The 20,342-nt window shown below is 51.9% G+C and overlaps 1 protein-coding gene and 1 long non-coding RNA gene across 14 annotated transcripts; both read right to left on the bottom strand.

Moving 5' to 3' along the window:
• Positions 1-357: 357 nt before the first annotated feature.
• On the bottom strand, positions 358-8,801 carry LOC146755848 (uncharacterized). 4 transcript variants are annotated; one of them, XR_014937879.1, is made up of 7 exons: positions 8,453-8,801; positions 7,513-7,611; positions 6,434-6,596; positions 1,430-1,531; positions 1,280-1,343; positions 1,017-1,127; positions 358-919 (listed from the first exon to the last, which is right to left on the bottom strand). It is a non-coding gene; the product is annotated as an uncharacterized LOC146755848 (long non-coding RNA). The 4 variants fall into 4 exon arrangements; XR_014937878.1 differs by having other exon boundaries at positions 1,064-1,127; positions 8,453-8,786; XR_014937876.1 differs by lacking the exon at positions 1,017-1,127 and having other exon boundaries at positions 8,453-8,792.
• Positions 8,802-10,384: 1,583 nt separating this feature from the next.
• Positions 10,385-19,756, bottom strand: LOC146755847 (uncharacterized). 10 transcript variants are annotated; one of them, XR_014937863.1, is made up of 7 exons: positions 18,514-19,756; positions 17,575-17,839; positions 16,496-16,658; positions 11,457-11,559; positions 11,307-11,370; positions 11,044-11,154; positions 10,385-10,946 (listed from the first exon to the last, which is right to left on the bottom strand). XR_014937863.1 is itself a non-coding variant. In XM_085525171.1 (7 exons), exons 4-7 carry the CDS (start codon positions 11,554-11,556, stop codon positions 10,910-10,912), a joined length of 312 nt encoding a protein of 103 aa, XP_085381297.1. In that variant the 5' UTR covers positions 11,557-11,559; positions 16,496-16,658; positions 17,575-17,839; positions 18,514-18,847; the 3' UTR covers positions 10,385-10,909. The 10 variants fall into 10 exon arrangements, 4 of the variants coding, with proteins under 4 accessions (XP_085381297.1, XP_085381299.1, XP_085381298.1 ...); XR_014937861.1 differs by having other exon boundaries at positions 11,091-11,154; XR_014937864.1 differs by having other exon boundaries at positions 17,575-17,673.
• Between the last annotated feature and the right edge of the window lie 586 nt (positions 19,757-20,342).

The following is a 20,342-nucleotide window of genomic DNA, read 5'->3' as shown; positions in this document are numbered from 1 at the left end:
GCTTCCCAGGGCAAACAGCAACACACGGTGCATCCATCAGAAGCTGAAAGAGCCCTCAGGGAAGAGAGGCCAACTCAAGGGGCTGAGCACGGGACACCCTTCTTCCTGCCGGGCTGCTTCCCCTCCTCTGGTTTCTTTCTGTCAGTCCTCAGAGAGCAAGGAGATGCTCACAGCCTGTCACCAGCACTTACGGGTTGGCTGAAAGGCCACAGGTTGGGAAGACCAACAAGGAAACGGGGGAAAACCTGCACTGCACCATGTCAAGGGAGAGACGTGAAGCCGACCGCTTCATCGCCCTGCGATTGCCAGCCCGAGCGAGGGACGTTCTGACCAGCTACTGAAAGAGGCAGCACCAGGTTTAGAAAGTTCGCTTCAATTTTATTGCGTACAAGAAGATTTGGCTTCTATTTATTGCCCCGCCCACACCCCAAAATGAAACCCCAGTGCCCAGGATTGCCGCTTAGCAATCAGTCACTCAGCCTCCAGTCAGACCCAAGGAGAAGCCAAACCCCGGGGCTACGTCACCTCCTCCCTCTCCAGTCCCAGCCAGCCCTATTTCAACCTAACCCTACACCAGGCCTGGACCTCAAGAGACACACCCTGAAGGAACGCAGCGTCTCCAGCTCTTGCCATACACCAAGTCCTGCCTATGTGAAGCCCTCATTGCTTCTAACGCAGCACAAGTCCTTCCTGTCCAGTTCACTTCCATCATCTCCACCGTCCATGACAGGGAAAGCACGGCTGTGCCAGTAAACTGGGCTGTTGAGTCAGCAGCTCTTGGTGCCACCTCCGAGGAAGCGTTGCAGGTGGTTCTGCTGTCCTTTGTAGCTTCTTGCTCAAGCCCTCATCGTTGCTTTCTGCTTTCCTTCTCGGCTTTCTTCCTCAGCTGAGTAGCGCTTGCCTTGCCTCGGCAAGCTTGCTGCAAGAGGGAAAAAAGAGGCACTATTTCACTCACGCACGCTGCCAGCACAGTCTGACTTAGAGAGCTGCTCGCAAGATATCCCTGGGCTACGAACCCAAGAACAAGGAAGGACACAAAAGTCACATCTGCATTGTCTGTTACCGCATGCCAAGGAAGAGTCCTCACACTCGAGCACTGCCCCACTTGCAGCTGAGGGGAGGAGGAGCTGGAAAGGACAGGTGGACAGAAAAGAAGGGAAAAGCTGAAGAGGCGAGAATCAACTTCTCCCCGAGGCAGATCACACCTTTGTGGCCACTCTTTTAGGAATGCTCACCATTCCTAATCCTAGCGTTAGCAAGATGAAAATTCACCACCTACCTTTCCACGCTCCTCGCGTACGCACTGAGGGCCGTGCCGTGGCTGTGCTGCACAACACCAGCGACTGAAAGAAAGCACGCAGAGAGCGGATCTGTTGCAGACAGTGCCAGGAGCTGTGCTTGAACAACGCTTTCGGTAAGGCACTCCTACCTTGCAATGGCCACACTTTGGGAGCTCTGGGACACAGCCACGTGTTGCTCTCCTGAGTCCCAGCTCCATTTCTCAGCCACTCACGCTCTGCTCCTCCATGTTCTGCAAAGGAAAAGTCCCAAGAGGGAAATTCAGTTCATCGCAGATGTCATCAAACTGTCAGGGCAGTCGCACTCATTGCTCGGGGTGAGCAACCAGCTGCATGCTTACCCAAGGAGCAGCGGTTACTTTTACTTGAGTGTAACAGCCAATGCCTGACTGCAAGTACGAACACTAACCTATGCCTAACTCTAAAATAACAACAGAAACCTATACCTAACTCTAAAATAACAACAAAAACCTATACCTAACTCTAAAATAACAACAAAAACCTATAACTAACCCTAAAGAACAAACAGGAACCTATGCCTAACTCTAAAAAACGAACAGGAACCTATCCCTAACACTAAAACTAAACTGAACACTAACACTAACACTAACTTAACACTACCATCAACAAAAAAGAACATAACAAACACCTAACCTAACAGGGGGAAGATGGAACTGGGGGCCCACAGAACCAGAGGAGCAACAAGGTGGAGGAGCAGAAGATGTTAAATAATGCCACCCAGCTAATGCTGGGGGCAGGGGCCGCGCAGCAGGAAAGGAGCCGAGTGCCTGGACCAGTGATGGTGAAGCTGTGACCATGCCAACGCGGGGCCTGGCACGGTGGTGTGGTGCCAGGCCAGCTATGCCGCGGGCGGATCCACGTCCATGGGCTCCTCTGGAGGGGGATCCACCTCCATCGGTTCCTCCGGAGGGGGATCCACCTCCATCGGTTCCTCCGGAGGGGGATCCACCTCCATAGGCTCCACATGGGTGGTGGTCACAGGGCTGGTCCAGGCATGATGGATAATGGCTCTCTTACCCCTCCTCTGCCTGATGGTCATGGCGGGCCCCCTCCTCCTTCTGACTCCTAGGGCCCCCAGCTCCATCCTCCCACCAGAAACTTCAACCCTCGCCCTCTTTGCAGCAGGCATGGCTGTTAACTGCCACAACTGTCAGAGGCATGCGGCAACGGTGACCATGGTGACATGGAGAGGGTTCTAAAATGGCGGCCGCACTGCTGGCACTGGAGTTCCACATAGGATGAGGAGGGGGCTGGAGGGCAGGGCATGGTACGGGAGCTACAAGGTGCTCCCTGTGCCCAGCGGGCAGCCCTTCTCTCTGGCCAGCAAGAGGGCACAGACGAGCCGGCCCCAAGTAAAGGGCCCTCGGCCTCCTTCACCCTCCTTCACCCTCCCCCTTCTTCCAGAAGGGAATCTTTTTGGGCTGCCATACTGTTGTGGTTTTGTATTTTTTTCTATTGGTATTTCACATCATAACATCATCTGGAGATCATAGATTGATCAGTCAATCATATTGATCTAGATAAGTCCGTGACACAGACGCAGCACGCAGCAGCTCCTGATGGGGCTCCTGAGCTGAGCACCAACAACGGCAGGCTCCAAAGGGGACCTGACTACGCCTGCCTCCTGGGACACACAAGCTCTGCTTTCCATAGTCGCACCCAGCGCCTCTCCTTGTGCGGCACCTTGGCGGATTCAACCCTTACCTACAATTAAGACCTCTGACTGAATTGGAATTCCAGTCACTCTGACTACACCCCACATCCCTGCTGCAGGCCCTCCCACATGCCCACGTGCTGCACCCAGCCACACCGGCTGCCACAGCCCCGCAGCCAGGCGGGGGTTGGTGCTTCATGATCCTTGAGGTCCCTTCCAACCCGGGTCATTCTGTGATTCTGTGATCGGGTTGAAGGGGCTGGCACTGCCCTGAAGGTGAGCAAGAGAAGTTGGCAAAGGAAGGGTGAGTGGCGGGATCCGAGGAGGGCGTTTTGTGTTTGTGTGCGTGTCTGTTGTTTGCCTGATGTGTTTGTGTGCGTTGTTGTTTCAGGTGTCTGAGTGAGGACTCCCTGTGGGAACTGGCAGCAAGCAAAGGAATGGATCGACGGGCCTGGCCGCCGTGTTGGACTGCGGCTGTGGAGCCAACGAAGGTGTGTCCAGTGTCCTTCCTTACATCATTGACTATGTATGAGGTGTACCTATATCTGTGTAACCATTTTACAAGTCAGGGTGCAGGTTTTTGGTGGGGTCCTGACAGTTCCTCAGCTAGAACCCTCTTACCCCTTTGAGACAGGCCGCTTCCGTCTGTAGCTGTCATGCCAGGAGCCAAATAAATTGCCCCATGGTGAAAAACACCAAGACTCCTATGTCTGCACCGACTCTTTAACCATTTGTTTAAGAGGTGGGTTTTTAGGTCCAACTCAGTATCCCTCCCTGCCACTGAAAGTACAGATGCAATAACCACCCGCACACCTGTTCCTTCGATTACCCGCCCCAGTCCCCTGAAATCATCTTTGATAGCCTTCAGGCTTTTTTTACTAACTTCTTCACTGCCAGCCTGAACTATCAGCAGGGGATAGTAGACAGAAGGGCAGATCAGACTGGGAAGTCTCCCAGCAATGTCCCTGACCCGTGCCCAGGGGAGGGAGCACACCTCCCTGCGGGTAGGGTCGGGCCAGCATATAGGGCCTTCCATTCCTCGCCAGTAGGGTTGTGCGCCCATGATGGCAGTAATGAACAAACTGCTGCATCACAAAGATCTTGGCCTGATTAGAAATCTTTGAGTAATGCTGTTACAGCAGACAGAATGTGCTAAGCGCAAGTAGTCTCCTGCACTTCACATCCTTGCTACTTTGTTCTGGGTGTTGTCACTGAGCAGCGTCTAACACAAATTCTGCCCCGGTCAGCTGGCTGCCTGAGCTTGAGCCCTGATGGCAACACTGTGTGCTTACCCAGGAGCAGCGGTTACTTTTACTTGAGTGTAGCAGCCAATGCCTGACTGTAAGTACGAACACTAACCTATGCCTAACTCTAAAATAACAACAGAAACCTATACCTAACCCTAAAGAACAAACAGGAACCTATGCCTAACTCTAAAGAACAAACAGGAACCTATCCCTAACGCTAAAACTAAACTGAACACTAACACTAACCTAACACAACCATCAAAACAAAGAACAGAGCAAACACCTAACTACAACAGGGGGAAGAAGGAACTGGGGGCCCACAGAACCGGAGGAGCAACGAGGTGGAGGAGAAGAAGATGTTAAATAATGCCACCCAGCTCATGCTGGGGGCAGGGGCCACGCAGCAGGAAAGGAGCCGAGTGCCTGGACCAGCGATGGTGAAGCTGTGACCATGCCAACGCGGGGCCTGGCACGGTGGTGTGGTGCCAGGCCAGCTATGCCGCAGGCGGATCCACGTCCATGGGCTCCTCTGGAGGGGGATCCACCTCCATCGGTTCCTCCGGAGGGGGATCCACCTCCATCGGCTCCACATGGGTGGTGGTCACAGGGCTGGTCCAGGCATGATGGAAACGGGCTCCTTTCCCCCTCCTCCATTTGATGGTTATGGCGGGCACCCTCCTCCTCTTCGGTTCTGGGGCCCCCAGCTCCTTCTCCCACTTAAATCCTCACTACATTCCTCTCGCCCTCGCTTCGTGCTGGACATGGCTGCTACCTGCCCAGCACTCTCAGAGGTGAGTGAGTCGGGTGGAGCCGCAGCAACCAAGGTGACAGCTGTGACATGGGGAAGATTCCAAAATGGCACCTGTGCTGCTGGGAGTGGTGTTCCGCATAGGATGAGGAGGGGGCTGGAGGGCAGGGCACGGCACGGGAGCTACAAGGCACTCCCTGTGTCCAGCGGGCAGCCCTTCTCTCCGGCCAGCAAGAGGGCACAGAGAGCTGGCCCCGAGAAAAGGGCCCTCGGCCTCCTTCACCCTCCCCCTCCTTTCATAAGGGAATCCCCACTTTGGGCTGGGCACCCACATGGAATCATTGAAACTACAACCTACTACTTTGCTTCTACAGCAAGACTATTGTACTGAAATACTACTGTACTTAAAAGCACCTGCAATCACACTACACTCGTTTTTAATATTAAACTCTCAAACTTTCATAGCAAATAATAACATCCGCTCACAAAGAAAATGTGGAGAGGCCACAAAAGAGAAATACCACTCATGAAAACATTTGTATTTAGACATTCAAACTAACAACGTACTTTGTCTTTACCTAACCGTACCATTCTGTGCTAGAAATACGATGTTTTGCTGTAGAGTATAACTTGGAGAACCCAAAAGCAGCTAAAACCTGCTCCACTCAGTAATTTGACCATCCGCTGATATTTGGTTCTTTGCTCCCTTGCTTTCTAGTTGCTCACTCTTTAGACACACGCAAATCACATTGTCAAGGACTACAAAAACACTGTTAGCCAAAAAATTTATGCTGGCAGAATCTTAACGTTAGAAACGTGTAAATTGGTTGCAAAGAAGAAAGTGAAGACCAACACAGTAACCAAATACTAACTGATACATAAGGCTTCTCTCACACATCCTGAAAACAGAACCGCCAGCCTTAATGAACTTTGCTCTTCAGACACTGACTGAAATGCAAGTATTACCTTGTCATGGTTTAATAATTTTGTAATTTTGCTATCAGTATTCCACATCATAACATCATATAAAGCATGAATAGTTTTACTGAATCTGCAACTTACAGAAGAAGACTACATCTCCCAGAGAACAACACGAGGTCACGGGACCTGGACACTATATTAACTCTGTCGCAGGCTAGACTGACGTCTTTCGAGTTCTGGCGTTCAGGGGAGTGTGTGGGAGCCTTCACCGTTTCGCCTAGATTTACAGTAGGCCTCTCGGTTTCGGGACTCATTCTCTCTCCTATTTTGCTTGATTCGTTAGCTCAATTTTCAATTATATTGTATTATACTGTGTTATCCTGTATTTCGATATAGTAATTTAGTAAATAAGTGTGCCTCCTTAGATTGTTGCTGCTGTTTTCTTTTCCTAATTAACTTTTTTTCCTTTCGGCCTAGGGCCCCTGCTGGGCCCACAGTCCCTGTCACGGACGCAGGTGGATTTTTAGTTTAAACCGTGACATACCTGTAGCAGCCTGGATCTGGCAATAGTCAAAGAATCCTTTACGTCCAGCTCCTTAGCATCAAAAGACCACAGATACTGCTGGGGCAGAATTTCATTGAAGCCTTCAAAAGAAGCTTGTGTCTGTTCCTCAGTGCCTCGGGAAAGTCTCCATTCTGCTACCAGCCTGGAAAAGACACAGAAGGATCATTTAAAACAGGCTACGCTAACCCAAGTTCATCTTTGTTAGTTTGTTTTGAAATGAACCGTAAGCTGTGTTAAGAAAAATGATGGAAAGTGCTGGGGATAGAGCACTGTGTAACTGTATTCTAATTGTATTCCCAACCTTCACCCTGCGCAAACAATTTTAAGTTAAAACCCTATGTTTCCAACCACTCAACTGCAGAAAGCATTTTAGGCTCCAGCAGAAGGCAGCATCTACTCACTGATGATATTAATGAGAGCACAGGAGTCCCTTGCTGTTCGGAGGAAGAAAAAAATGCAGAGCTGTGTTCATCTAATATGTTCCATATTTGTTTCTGTCAATCACGAAACTTTGCTCTGTGGTAGAAACTCCACTCTCCATTAAGAAAAGGGAGAAAAGCAGGCAGGAGACCCAAAGAACCTGAACCCAGGGAGAAGCAGATATTATGCTGAATTCAAGCCTAACCTGTCAGGAGAACTGGAATCGAAAGGAGAGAACGCAACACAGGACACAGAGTGTGACAAAAGAACATTGCTTAAGCTGCAATCTGAGCTCTGCCCGGCTTCCTCAAAACCAGAAGAGAACGGTCTTCTGCAGGTACTCCCTCCTCTCCATCCCAGTGAGTATTTGGCACAACTGCCAATGCCAATACGTTCCTTCTGCAAATGTCACCGTTTCTGTGAAACCTTTCCAGATGACTCGTGACTAAAGCAATTTCTACTCCCTCATTCCTCAAAACCTTCCCACACAAAAGCCTTCACAGATCAGATGGTAAGAAAGAGGGAATTCTACGGCCACAGCAATAAAGCGCGCAGAAAGCCCATCTGTTGCAGACAGAGGAGTGAGCCGTGCTTAACCAACACTGCTTCAGCGCACGCTTACAGTAAGGCACACCTACCTTGCGCTGGCCACGCACGAAGCTCGTGACGCAGCTCCAGGCGGCTCTCCTGGGGCCCAGCTTCATTTCACGGCCACTCACGCTCTGCTGCTGGACATTCTGCAACGGAAAAGCCACCGGATGCAAATCCCATCCCTCGCAGATGGCATCAGACCTCCGCTCTCATGGCAGTCACCACCGCCCTGCCCTGGGCAGCGCTTCCACTGCCCTTGCTCCTGCCACAAGACACCAACGTCTGCTTCTGACGCGGCTCCACCATGGGATCCTGTATGCAATAGAGAAACACACGGAGGCTGCCAGCCACTGCAACACGCGCGCTGTGAAACCCCTGGCACTGCTGAGTCCCAAGAGCAGAGGAGAGAAGCGTTTGCCTGCCATGGACGGGCTGCGGCGGGATTGAATCCTGCCTTCGAATCGGGACACCCCCAGGGAGAGCCTCCCTGGGGACCCAAAGACTGAAATGGAGGCAAGGTAACACTCTGCTATAGAAAGGGAAAGGGGAACTTCACAGAATCCGAGACAAAGGGTAACTGCAGATAGTTTACATTTAAAAGTGCAGGGATAGGGGGAATTACAGACACTTAGTCAAAATAAAACCAGAGAAGAGGGCAATAAAGATAAGAAGAAATTGTCCGGAGACCTCTGACAAGAAGAAGGATTAGATACCCCCGGGCAAGATGATGCTGACATGGGAGAACGATACCAGCAGATAACACCAAGAAGAAAACAGAAGAAGAATTTCACCCCAAAACAACGGCAAGGGTCGCGGGGAACGGGGTCCTAGGGAATGTAATGAATATGTAATCAAACTGAGGAGGAGACTATTGATTACGTATTAGCTTAACCTATATCTGTAACACACTTTTCTCCTTACGGTGTGCAAGTTTGGTGGAGCTCTCCCGCTTGCACCCGGCGCTGCGCAACGCTGGAATAAACATACCTGCTTTAGAACCCATCTTTGGGTTATAGAGTTTGATTCCGCAAGTCATCTTCATGCCGCACAGCCCAGCACGGCCGGAGCCGCACCACACGATCCGGGCCGGGGCCGGCTCAGGCTCTGCCTCCAGGCTTTTGGGGCCGGCCGGGTGACTCCGCAGCACAGCGAGACCGTGGAGCCGCCCGGGAGCCGCCTCTGGGTGCCGGCAGCGCCGCGAGCTCCTCCCCCGACAGCCCCTCCGTGCCCCCGCCCCGAGGCCCGACCCCGTTCGCAGCACAGAGCCCGCTCCTCCCGGCCCCGCTCATGGCCGCCATGCCGCCATGGCCCGGAAGTGCTCTCCGCCGCCTGCAGGAAGCACTTCCTGTCACTGGCACTGGCACTGTCACGTGGCTCAGGCCGGGCTGGGGCCTGTTGGGGGGGGGCGGCTGCCGGAAAAGGACCCAAAATTCACGTCTCATTTCGTGTCTTTCCTCTCGCTTTCCTTCCTTTACCTTCCCCTTCCCTTCCTTCCTTCCTCGCCCTCGTCCCCTTCCCTTCACCACCTCCCTGTGTCCATTCCAGTGCCTGGCCACCCTTTCTGAGCAGTAATACCTCGTAGTGTCCAGCCTGAATCTCCCCTGTCGCAGCTTGAAGCCATTCCCTCTGGTCCTATCATTAATGACACGAGAGAAGAGGCCGAGCCCCAGCTCACTACAGCCTCCCTTCAGGAAGTTAGAGAGAGCAATGAGGTCTCCCCTGAGCCTCCTCTTCTCCAGGCTGAACAATCCCAGCTCCCTCAGCCGCTCCTCATACGGCCTGTGCTCCAGACCCCTCACCAGCTTTGTTGCCCTCCTCTGAACGCGTTCCAGGGCCTCGATGTCTTTCTTGCACTGAGGGGCCCAAAACTGAACACAGCACTCGAGCTGCGGCCTCATCAGTGCTGAGAACAGGGGGACAATCACCTCTCTGCTCCTGCTGGCAACACTGTTTCCCATGCAGGCCAGGATGCCCTCGGCCTTCTTATTATACAGCAAAGGAATCCCCTGAAAAGGAAACCACAATATCTGGCAACATGAAACAAAGTTCTGATTCGTAAAAGACTGGCAGCAAGGCCTGAATCTCTTGTGTCATCTGCTCTTGATGTATCACATTAGCACTAGGTGGAATGCAGAAGCTTCCTGAGACGTGATAATCAAAACCTGGTCCAATGCCTTTAAAAAAGCCTTTAAGAGATTACTCCTCCTTGTCTGTTTAAAATAAACTTAGGTAATACAAAAGGTTGGAAAATTTTTGGACAACTCCCCAGGGCCGGGCTTTGGAAGGCCGTATTGACGAGAGTCAATCAAGCTCCGGCTGCAGGCGTATATGTGTGTGCCAGTTCTTTAACACAGTAGAAATCACAACTTGCTGCATGATCAAAATTCTACATGTGCTACTCCTGAACCCCAATGACTTCCAACGGTGTTAAATTACCCCTTGATCTCTAAGCAGAACAAAACAACAAAATGCCACACCAATAGTGAATACATAAAAACAAACAACTCCTTGGGCCTCAAGGGGAGGCTGATGCACAGGCCACGGCTGCCAGCGTGCAGCTGGGCTTCCCAGGGCAAACAGCAACACACGGTGCATCCATCAGAAGCTGAAAGGGCCCTCAGGGAAGAGAGGCCAACTCAAGGGGCTGAGCACGGGACACCCTTCTTCCTGCCGGGCTGCTTCCCCTCCTCTGGTTTCTTTCTGTCAGTCCTCAGAGAGCAAGGAGATGCTCACAGCCTGTCACCAGCACTTACGGGTTGGCTGAAAGGCCACAGGTTGGGAAGACCAACAAGGAAACGGGGGAAAACCTGCACTGCACCATGTCAAGGGAGAGACGTGAAGCCGACCGCTTCATCGCCCTGCGATTGCCAGCCCGAGCGAGGGACGTTCTGACCAGCTACTGAAAGAGGCAGCACCAGGTTTAGAAAGTTCGCTTCAATTTTATTGCGTACAAGAAGATTTGGCTTCTATTTATTGCCCCGCCCACACCCCAAAATGAAACCCCAGTGCCCAGGATTGCCGCTTAGCAATCAGTCACTCAGCCTCCAGTCAGACCCAAGGAGAAGCCAAACCCCGGGGCTACGTCACCTCCTCCCTCTCCAGTCCCAGCCAGCCCTATTTCAACCTAACCCTACACCAGGCCTGGACCTCAAGAGACACACCCTGAAGGAACGCAGCGTCTCCAGCTCTTGCCATACACCAAGTCCTGCCTATGTGAAGCCCTCATTGCTTCTAACGCAGCACAAGTCCTTCCTGTCCAGTTCACTTCCATCATCTCCACCGTCCATGACAGGGAAAGCACGGCTGTGCCAGTAAACTGGGCTGTTGAGTCAGCAGCTCTTGGTGCCACCTCCGAGGAAGCGTTGCAGGTGGTTCTGCTGTCCTTTGTAGCTTCTTGCTCAAGCCCTCATCGTTGCTTTCTGCTTTCCTTCTCGGCTTTCTTCCTCAGCTGAGTAGCGCTTGCCTTGCCTCGGCAAGCTTGCTGCAAGAGGGAAAAAAGAGGCACTATTTCACTCACGCACGCTGCCAGCACAGTCTGACTTAGAGAGCTGCTCGCAAGATATCCCTGGGCTACGAACCCAAGAACAAGGAAGGACACAAAAGTCACATCTGCATTGTCTGTTACCGCATGCCAAGGAAGAGTCCTCACACTCGAGCACTGCCCCACTTGCAGCTGAGGGGAGGAGGAGCTGGAAAGGACAGGTGGACAGAAAAGAAGGGAAAAGCTGAAGAGGCGAGAATCAACTTCTCCCCGAGGCAGATCACACCTTTGTGGCCACTCTTTTAGGAATGCTCACCATTCCTAATCCTAGCGTTAGCAAGATGAAAATTCACCACCTACCTTTCCACGCTCCTCGCGTACGCACTGAGGGCCGTGCCGTGGCTGTGCTGCACAACACCAGCGACTGAAAGAAAGCACGCAGAGAGCGGATCTGTTGCAGACAGTGCCAGGAGCTGTGCTTGAACAACGCTTTCGGTAAGGCACTCCTACCTTGCAATGGCCACACTTTGGGAGCTCTGGGACACAGCCACGTGTTGCTCTCCTGAGTCCCAGCTCCATTTCTCAGCCCACTCACGCTCTGCTCCTCCATGTTCTGCAAAGGAAAAGTCCCAAGAGGGAAATTCAGTTCATCGCAGATGTCATCAAACTGTCAGGGCAGTCGCACTCATTGCTCGGGGTGAGCAACCAGCTGCATGCTTACCCAAGGAGCAGCGGTTACTTTTACTTGAGTGTAACAGCCAATGCCTGACTGCAAGTACGAACACTAACCTATGCCTAACTCTAAAATAACAACAGAAACCTATACCTAACTCTAAAATAACAACAAAAACCTATACCTAACTCTAAAATAACAACAAAAACCTATAACTAACCCTAAAGAACAAACAGGAACCTATGCCTAACTCTAAAAAACGAACAGGAACCTATCCCTAACACTAAAACTAAACTGAACACTAACACTAACACTAACTTAACACTACCATCAACAAAAAAGAACATAACAAACACCTAACCTAACAGGGGGAAGATGGAACTGGGGGCCCACAGAACCAGAGGAGCAACAAGGTGGAGGAGCAGAAGATGTTAAATAATGCCACCCAGCTAATGCTGGGGGCAGGGGCCGCGCAGCAGGAAAGGAGCCGAGTGCCTGGACCAGTGATGGTGAAGCTGTGACCATGCCAACGCGGGGCCTGGCACGGTGGTGTGGTGCCAGGCCAGCTATGCCGCGGGCGGATCCACGTCCATGGGCTCCTCTGGAGGGGGATCCACCTCCATCGGTTCCTCCGGAGGGGGATCCACCTCCATCGGTTCCTCCGGAGGGGGATCCACCTCCATCGGTTCCTCCGGAGGGGGATCCACCTCCATAGGCTCCACATGGGTGGTGGTCACAGGGCTGGTCCAGGCATGATGGATAATGGCTCTCTTACCCCTCCTCTGCCTGATGGTCATGGCGGGCCCCCTCCTCCTTCTGACTCCTAGGGCCCCCAGCTCCATCCTCCCACCAGAAACTTCAACCCTCGCCCTCTTTGCAGCAGGCATGGCTGTTAACTGCCACAACTGTCAGAGGCATGCGGCAACGGTGACCATGGTGACATGGAGAGGGTTCTAAAATGGCGGCCGCACTGCTGGCACTGGAGTTCCACATAGGATGAGGAGGGGGCTGGAGGGCAGGGCATGGTACGGGAGCTACAAGGTGCTCCCTGTGCCCAGCGGGCAGCCCTTCTCTCTGGCCAGCAAGAGGGCACAGACGAGCCGGCCCCAAGTAAAGGGCCCTCGGCCTCCTTCACCCTCCTTCACCCTCCCCCTTCTTCCACAAGGGAATCTTTTTGGGCTGCCATACTGTTGTGGTTTTGTATTTTTTTCTATTGGTATTTCACATCATAACATCATCTGGAGATCATAGATTGATCAGTCAATCATATTGATCTAGATAAGTCCGTGACACAGACGCAGCACGCAGCAGCTCCTGATGGGGCTCCTGAGCTGAGCACCAACAACGGCAGGCTCCAAAGGGGACCTGACTACGCCTGCCTCCTGGGACACACAAGCTCTGCTTTCCATAGTCGCACCCAGCGCCTCTCCTTGTGCGGCACCTCGGCGGATTCAACCCTTACCTACAATTAAGACCTCTGACTGAATTGGAATTCCAGTCACTCTGATTACACCCCACATCCCTGCTGCAGGCCCTCCCACATGCCCACGTGCTGCACCCAGCCACACCGGCTGCCACAGCCCCGCAGCCAGGCGGGGGTTGGTGCTTCATGATCCTTGAGGTCCCTTCCAACCCGGGTCATTCTGTGATTCTGTGATCGGGTTGAAGGGGCTGGCACTGCCCTGAAGGTGAGCGAGAGAAGTTGGCAAAGGAAGGGTGAGTGGCGGGATCCGAGGAGGGCGTTTTGTGTTTGTGTGCGTGTCTGTTGTTTGCCTGATGTGTTTGTGTGCGTTGTTGTTTCAGGTGTCTGAGTGAGGACTCCCTGTGGGAACTGGCAGCAAGCAAAGGAATGGATCGACGGGCCTGGCCGCCGTGTTGGACTGCGGCTGTGGAGCCAACGAAGGTGTGTCCAGTGTCCTTCCTTACATCATTGACTATGTATGAGGTGTACCTATATCTGTGTAACCATTTTACAAGTCAGGGTGCAGGTTTTTGGTGGGGTCCTGACAGTTCCTCAGCTAGAACCCTCTTACCCCTTTGAGACAGGCCGCTTCCGTCTGTAGCTGTCATGCCAGGAGCCAAATAAATTGCCCCATGGTGAAAAACACCAAGACTCCTATGTCTGCACCGACTCTTTAACCATTTGTTTAAGAGGTGGGTTTTTAGGTCCAACTCAGTATCCCTCCCTGCCACTGAAAGTACAGATGCAATAACCACCCGCACACCTGTTCCTTCGATTACCCGCCCCAGTCCCCTGAAATCATCTTTGATAGCCTTCAGGCTTTTTTTACTAACTTCTTCACTGCCAGCCTGAACTATCAGCAGGGGATAGTAGACAGAAGGGCAGATCAGACTGGGAAGTCTCCCAGCAATGTCCCTGACCCGTGCCCAGGGGAGGGAGCACACCTCCCTGCGGGTAGGGTCGGGCCAGCATATAGGGCCTTCCATTCCTCGCCAGTAGGGTTGTGCGCCCATGATGGCAGTAATGAACAAACTGCTGCATCACAAAGATCTTGGCCTGATTAGAAATCTTTGAGTAATGCTGTTACAGCAGACAGAATGTGCTAAGCGCAAGTAGTCTCCTGCACTTCACATCCTTGCTACTTTGTTCTGGGTGTTGTCACTGAGCAGCGTCTAACACAAATTCTGCCCCGGTCAGCTGGCTGCCTGAGCTTGAGCCCTGATGGCAACACTGTGTGCTTACCCAGGAGCAGCGGTTACTTTTACTTGAGTGTAGCAGCCAATGCCTGACTGTAAGTACGAACACTAACCTATGCCTAACTCTAAAATAACAACAGAAACCTATACCTAACCCTAAAGAACAAACAGGAACCTATGCCTAACTCTAAAGAACAAACAGGAACCTATCCCTAACGCTAAAACTAAACTGAACACTAACACTAACCTAACACAACCATCAAAACAAAGAACAGAGCAAACACCTAACTACAACAGGGGGAAGAAGGAACTGGGGGCCCACAGAACCGGAGGAGCAACGAGGTGGAGGAGAAGAAGATGTTAAATAATGCCACCCAGCTCATGCTGGGGGCAGGGGCCACGCAGCAGGAAAGGAGCCGAGTGCCTGGACCAGCGATGGTGAAGCTGTGACCATGCCAACGGTCATGACCATGACCACGGTGGTGTGGTGCCAGGCCAGCTATGCCGCGGGCGGATCCACGTCCATGGGCTCCTCTGGAGGGGGATCCACCTCCATCGGTTCCTCCGGAGGGGGATCCACCTCCATCGGCTCCACATGGGTGGTGGTCACAGGGCTGGTCCAGGCATGATGGAAACGGGCTCCTTTCCCCCTCCTCCATTTGATGGTTATGGCGGGCACCCTCCTCCTCTTCGGTTCTGGGGCCCCCAGCTCCTTCTCCCACTTAAATCCTCACTACATTCCTCTCGCCCTCGCTTCGTGCTGGACATGGCTGCTACCTGCCCAGCACTCTCAGAGGTGAGTGAGTCGGGTGGAGCCGCAGCAACCAAGGTGACAGCTGTGACATGGGGAAGATTCCAAAATGGCACCTGTGCTGCTGGGAGTGGTGTTCCGCATAGGATGAGGAGGGGGCTGGAGGGCAGGGCACGGCACGGGAGCTACAAGGCACTCCCTGTGTCCAGCGGGCAGCCCTTCTCTCCGGCCAGCAAGAGGGCACAGAGAGCTGGCCCCGAGAAAAGGGCCCTCGGCCTCCTTCACCCTCCCCCTCCTTTCATAAGGGAATCCCCACTTTGGGCTGGGCACCCACATGGAATCATTGAAACTACAACCTACTACTTTGCTTCTACAGCAAGACTATTGTACTGAAATACTACTGTACTTAAAAGCACCTGCAATCACACTACACTCGTTTTTAATATTAAACTCTCAAACTTTCATAGCAAATAATAACATCCGCTCACAAAGAAAATGTGGAGAGGCCACAAAAGAGAAATACCACTCATGAAAACATTTGTATTTAGACATTCAAACTAACAACGTACTTTGTCTTTACCTAACCGTACCATTCTGTGCTAGAAATACGATGTTTTGCTGTAGAGTATAACTTGGAGAACCCAAAAGCAGCTAAAACCTGCTCCACTCAGTAATTTGACCATCCGCTGATATTTGGTTCTTTGCTCCCTTGCTTTCTAGTTGCTCACTCTTTAGACACACGCAAATCACATTGTCAAGGACTACAAAAACACTGTTAGCCAAAAAATTTATGCTGGCAGAATCTTAACGTTAGAAACGTGTAAATTGGTTGCAAAGAAGAAAGTGAAGACCAACACAGTAACCAAATACTAACTGATACATAAGGCTTCTCTCACACATCCTGAAAACAGAACCGCCAGCCTTAATGAACTTTGCTCTTCAGACACTGACTGAAATGCAAGTATTACCTTGTCATGGTTTAATAATTTTGTAATTTTGCTATCAGTATTCCACATCATAACATCATATAAAGCATGAATAGTTTTACTGAATCTGCAACTTACAGAAGAAGACTACATCTCCCAGAGAACAACACGAGGTCACGGGACCTGGACACTATATTAACTCTGTCGCAGGCTAGACTGACGTCTTTCGAGTTCTGGCGTTCAGGGGAGTGTGTGGGAGCCTTCACCGTTTCGCCTAGATTTACAGTAGGCCTCTCGGTTTCGGGACTCATTCTCTCTCCTATTTTGCTTGATTCGTTAGCTCAATTTTCAATTATATTGTATTATACTGTGTTATCCTGTATTTCGATATAGTAATTTAGTAAATAAGTGTGCCTCCTTAGATTGTTGCTGCTGTTTTCTTTTCCTAATTAACTTTTTTTCCTTTCGGCCTAGGGCCCCTGCTGGGCCCACAGTCCCTGTCACGGACGCAGGTGGATTTTTAGTTTAAACCGTGACATACCTGTAGCAGCCTGGATCTGGCAATAGTCAAAGAATCCTTTACGTCCAGCTCCTTAGCATCAAAAGACCACAGATACTGCTGGGGCAGAATTTCATTGAAGCCTTCAAAAGAAGCTTGTGTCTGTTCCTCAGTGCCTCGGGAAAGTCTCCATTCTGCTACCAGCCTGGAAAAGACACAGAAGGATCATTTAAAACAGGCTACGCTAACCCAAGTTCATCTTTGTTAGTTTGTTTTGAAATGAACCGTAAGCTGTGTTAAGAAAAATGATGGAAAGTGCTGGGGATAGAGCACTGTGTAACTGTATTCTAATTGTATTCCCAACCTTCACCCTGCGCAAACAATTTTAAGTTAAAACCCTATGTTTCCAACCACTCAACTGCAGAAAGCATTTTAGGCTCCAGCAGAAGGCAGCATCTACTCACTGATGATATTAATGAGAGCACAGGAGTCCCTTGCTGTTCGGAGGAAGAAAAAAATGCAGAGCTGTGTTCATCTAATATGTTCCATATTTGTTTCTGTCAATCACGAAACTTTGCTCTGTGGTAGAAACTCCACTCTCCATTAAGAAAAGGGAGAAAAGCAGGCAGGAGACCCAAAGAACCTGAACCCAGGGAGAAGCAGATATTATGCTGAATTCAAGCCTAACCTGTCAGGAGAACTGGAATCGAAAGGAGAGAACGCAACACAGGACACAGAGTGTGACAAAAGAACATTGCTTAAGCTGCAATCTGAGCTCTGCCCGGCTTCCTCAAAACCAGAAGAGAACGGTCTTCTGCAGGTACTCCCTCCTCTCCATCCCAGTGAGTATTTGGCACAACTGCCAATGCCAATACGTTCCTTCTGCAAATGTCACCGTTTCTGTGAAACCTTTCCAGATGACTCGTGACTAAAGCAATTTCTACTCCCTCATTCCTCAAAACCTTCCCACACAAAAGCCTTCACAGATCAGATGGTAAGAAAGAGGGAATTCTACGGCCACAGCAATAAAGCGCGCAGAAAGCCCATCTGTTGCAGACAGAGGAGTGAGCCGTGCTTAACCAACACTGCTTCAGCGCACGCTTACAGTAAGGCACACCTACCTTGCGCTGGCCACGCACGAAGCTCGTGACGCAGCTCCAGGCGGCTCTCCTGGGGCCCAGCTTCATTTCACGGCCACTCACGCTCTGCTGCTGGACATTCTGCAACGGAAAAGCCACCGGATGCAAATCCCATCCCTCGCAGATGGCATCAGACCTCCGCTCTCATGGCAGTCACCACCGCCCTGCCCTGGGCAGCGCTTCCACTGCCCTTGCTCCTGCCACAAGACACCAACGTCTGCTTCTGACGCGGCTCCACCATGGGATCCTGTATGCAATAGAGAAACACACGGAGGCTGCCAGCCACTGCAACACGCGCGCTGTGAAACCCCTGGCACTGCTGAGTCCCAAGAGCAGAGGAGAGAAGCGTTTGCCTGCCATGGACGGGCTGCGGCGGGATTGAATCCTGCCTTCGAATCGGGACACCCCCAGGGAGAGCCTCCCTGGGGACCCAAAGACTGAAATGGAGGCAAGGTAACACTTTGCTATAGAAAGGGAAAGGGGAACTTCACAGAATCCGAGACAAAGGGTAACTGCAGATATTTACATTTAAAAGTGCAGGGATAGGGGGAATTACAGACACTTAGTCAAAATAAAACCAGAGAAGAGGGCAATAAAGATAAGAAGAAATTGTCCGGAGACCTCTGACAAGAAGAAGGATTAGATACCCCCGGGCAAGATGATGCTGACATGGGAGAACGATACCAGCAGATAACACCAAGAAGAAAACAGAAGAAGAATTTCACCCCAAAACAACGGCAAGGGTCGCGGGGAACGGGGTCCTAGGGAATGTAATGAATATGTAATCAAACTGAGGAGGAGACTATTGATTACGTATTAGCTTAACCTATATCTGTAACACACTTTTCTCCTTACGGTGTGCAAGTTTGGTGGAGCTCTCCCGCTTGCACCCGGCGCTGCGCAACGCTGGAATAAACATACCTGCTTTAGAACCCATCTTTGGGTTATAGAGTTTGATTCCGCAAGTCATCTTCCTGCCGCACAGCCCAGCACGGCCGGAGCCGCACCACACGATCCGGGCCGGGGCCGGCTCAGGCTCTGCCTCCAGGCTTTTGGGGCCGGCCGGGTGACTCCGCAGCACAGCGAGACCGTGGAGCCGCCCGGGAGCCGCCTCTGGGTGCCGGCAGCGCCGCGAGCTCCTCCCCCGACAGCCCCTCCGTGCCCCCGCCCCGAGGCCCGACCCCGTTCGCAGCACAGAGCCCGCTCCTCCCGGCCCCGCTCATGGCCGCCATGCCGCCATGGCCCGGAAGTGCTCTCCGCCGCCTGCAGGAAGCACTTCCTGTCACTGGCACTGGCACTGTCACGTGGCTCAGGCCGGGCTGGGGCCTGTTGGGGGGGGGCGGCTGCCGGAAAAGGACCCAAAATTCACGTCTCATTTCGTGTCTTTCCTCTCGCTTTCCTTCCTTTACCTTCCCCTTCCCTTCCTTCCTTCCTCGCCCTCGTCCCCTTCCCTTCACCACCTCCCTGTGTCCATTCCAGTGCCTGGCCACCCTTTCTGAGCAGTAATACCTCGTAGTGTCCAGCCTGAATCTCCCCTGTCGCAGCTTGAAGCCATTCCCTCTGGTCCTATCATTAATGACACGAGAGAAGAGGCCGAGCCCCAGCTCACTACAGCCTCCCTTCAGGAAGTTAGAGAGAGCAATGAGGTCTCCCCTGAGCCTCCTCTTCTCCAGGCTGAACAATCCCAGCTCCCTCAGCCGCTCCTCATACGGCCTGTGCTCCAGACCCCTCACCAGCTTTGTTGCCCTCCTCTGAACGCGTTCCAGGGCCTCGATGTCTTTCTTGCACTGAGGGGCCCAAAACTGAACACAGCACTCGAGCTGCGGCCTCATCAGTGCTGAGAACAGGGGGACAATCACCTCTCTGCTCCTGCTGGCAACACTGTTTCCCATGCAGGCCAGGATGCCCTCGGCCTTCTTATTATACAGCAAAGGAATCCCCTGAAAAGGAAACCACAATATCTGGCAACATGAAACAAAGTTCTGATTCGTAAAAGACTGGCAGCAAGGCCTGAATCTCTTGTGTCATCTGCTCTTGATGTATCACATTAGCACTAGGTGGAATGCAGAAGCTTCCTGAGACGTGATAATCAAAACCTAGTCCAATGCCTTTAAAAAAGCCTTTAAGAGATTACTCCTCCTTGTCTGCTTAAAATAAACTTAGGTAATACAAAAGGTTGGAAAATTTTTGGACAACTCCCCAGGGCCGGGCTTTGGAAGGCCGTATTGACGAGAGTCAATCAAGCTCCGGCTGCAGGCGTATATGTGTGTGCCAGTTCTTTAACACAGTAGAAATCACAACTTGCTGCATGATCAAAATTCTACATGTGCTACTCCTGAACCCCAATGACTTCCAACGGTGTTAAATTACCCCTTGATCTCAAAGCAGAACAAAACAACAAAATGCCACACCAATAGTGAATACATAAAAACAAACAACTCCTTGGGCCTCAAGGGGAGGCTGATGCACAGGCCACGGCTGCCAGCGTGCAGCTGGGCTTCCCAGGGCAAACAGCAACACACGGTGCATCCATCAGAAGCTGAAAGAGCCCTCAGGGAAGAGAGGCCAACTCAAGGGGCTGAGCACGGGACACCCTTCTTCCTGCCGGGCTGCTTCCCCTCCTCTGGTTTCTTTCTGTCAGTCCTCAGAGAGCAAGGAGATGCTCACAGCCTGTCACCAGCACTTACGGGTTGGCTGAAAGGCCACAGGTTGGGAAGACCAACAAGGAAACGGGGGAAAACCTGCACTGC

The sequence above is a fragment of the Coturnix japonica genome, chromosome 29 (assembly GCF_054131305.1).
Source record: "Coturnix japonica strain WE chromosome 29, WE-NBRP24, whole genome shotgun sequence".
Lineage (NCBI taxonomy): Eukaryota > Metazoa > Chordata > Aves > Galliformes > Phasianidae > Coturnix > Coturnix japonica.
This window is presented reverse-complemented; position numbering and strand designations above follow the sequence as displayed.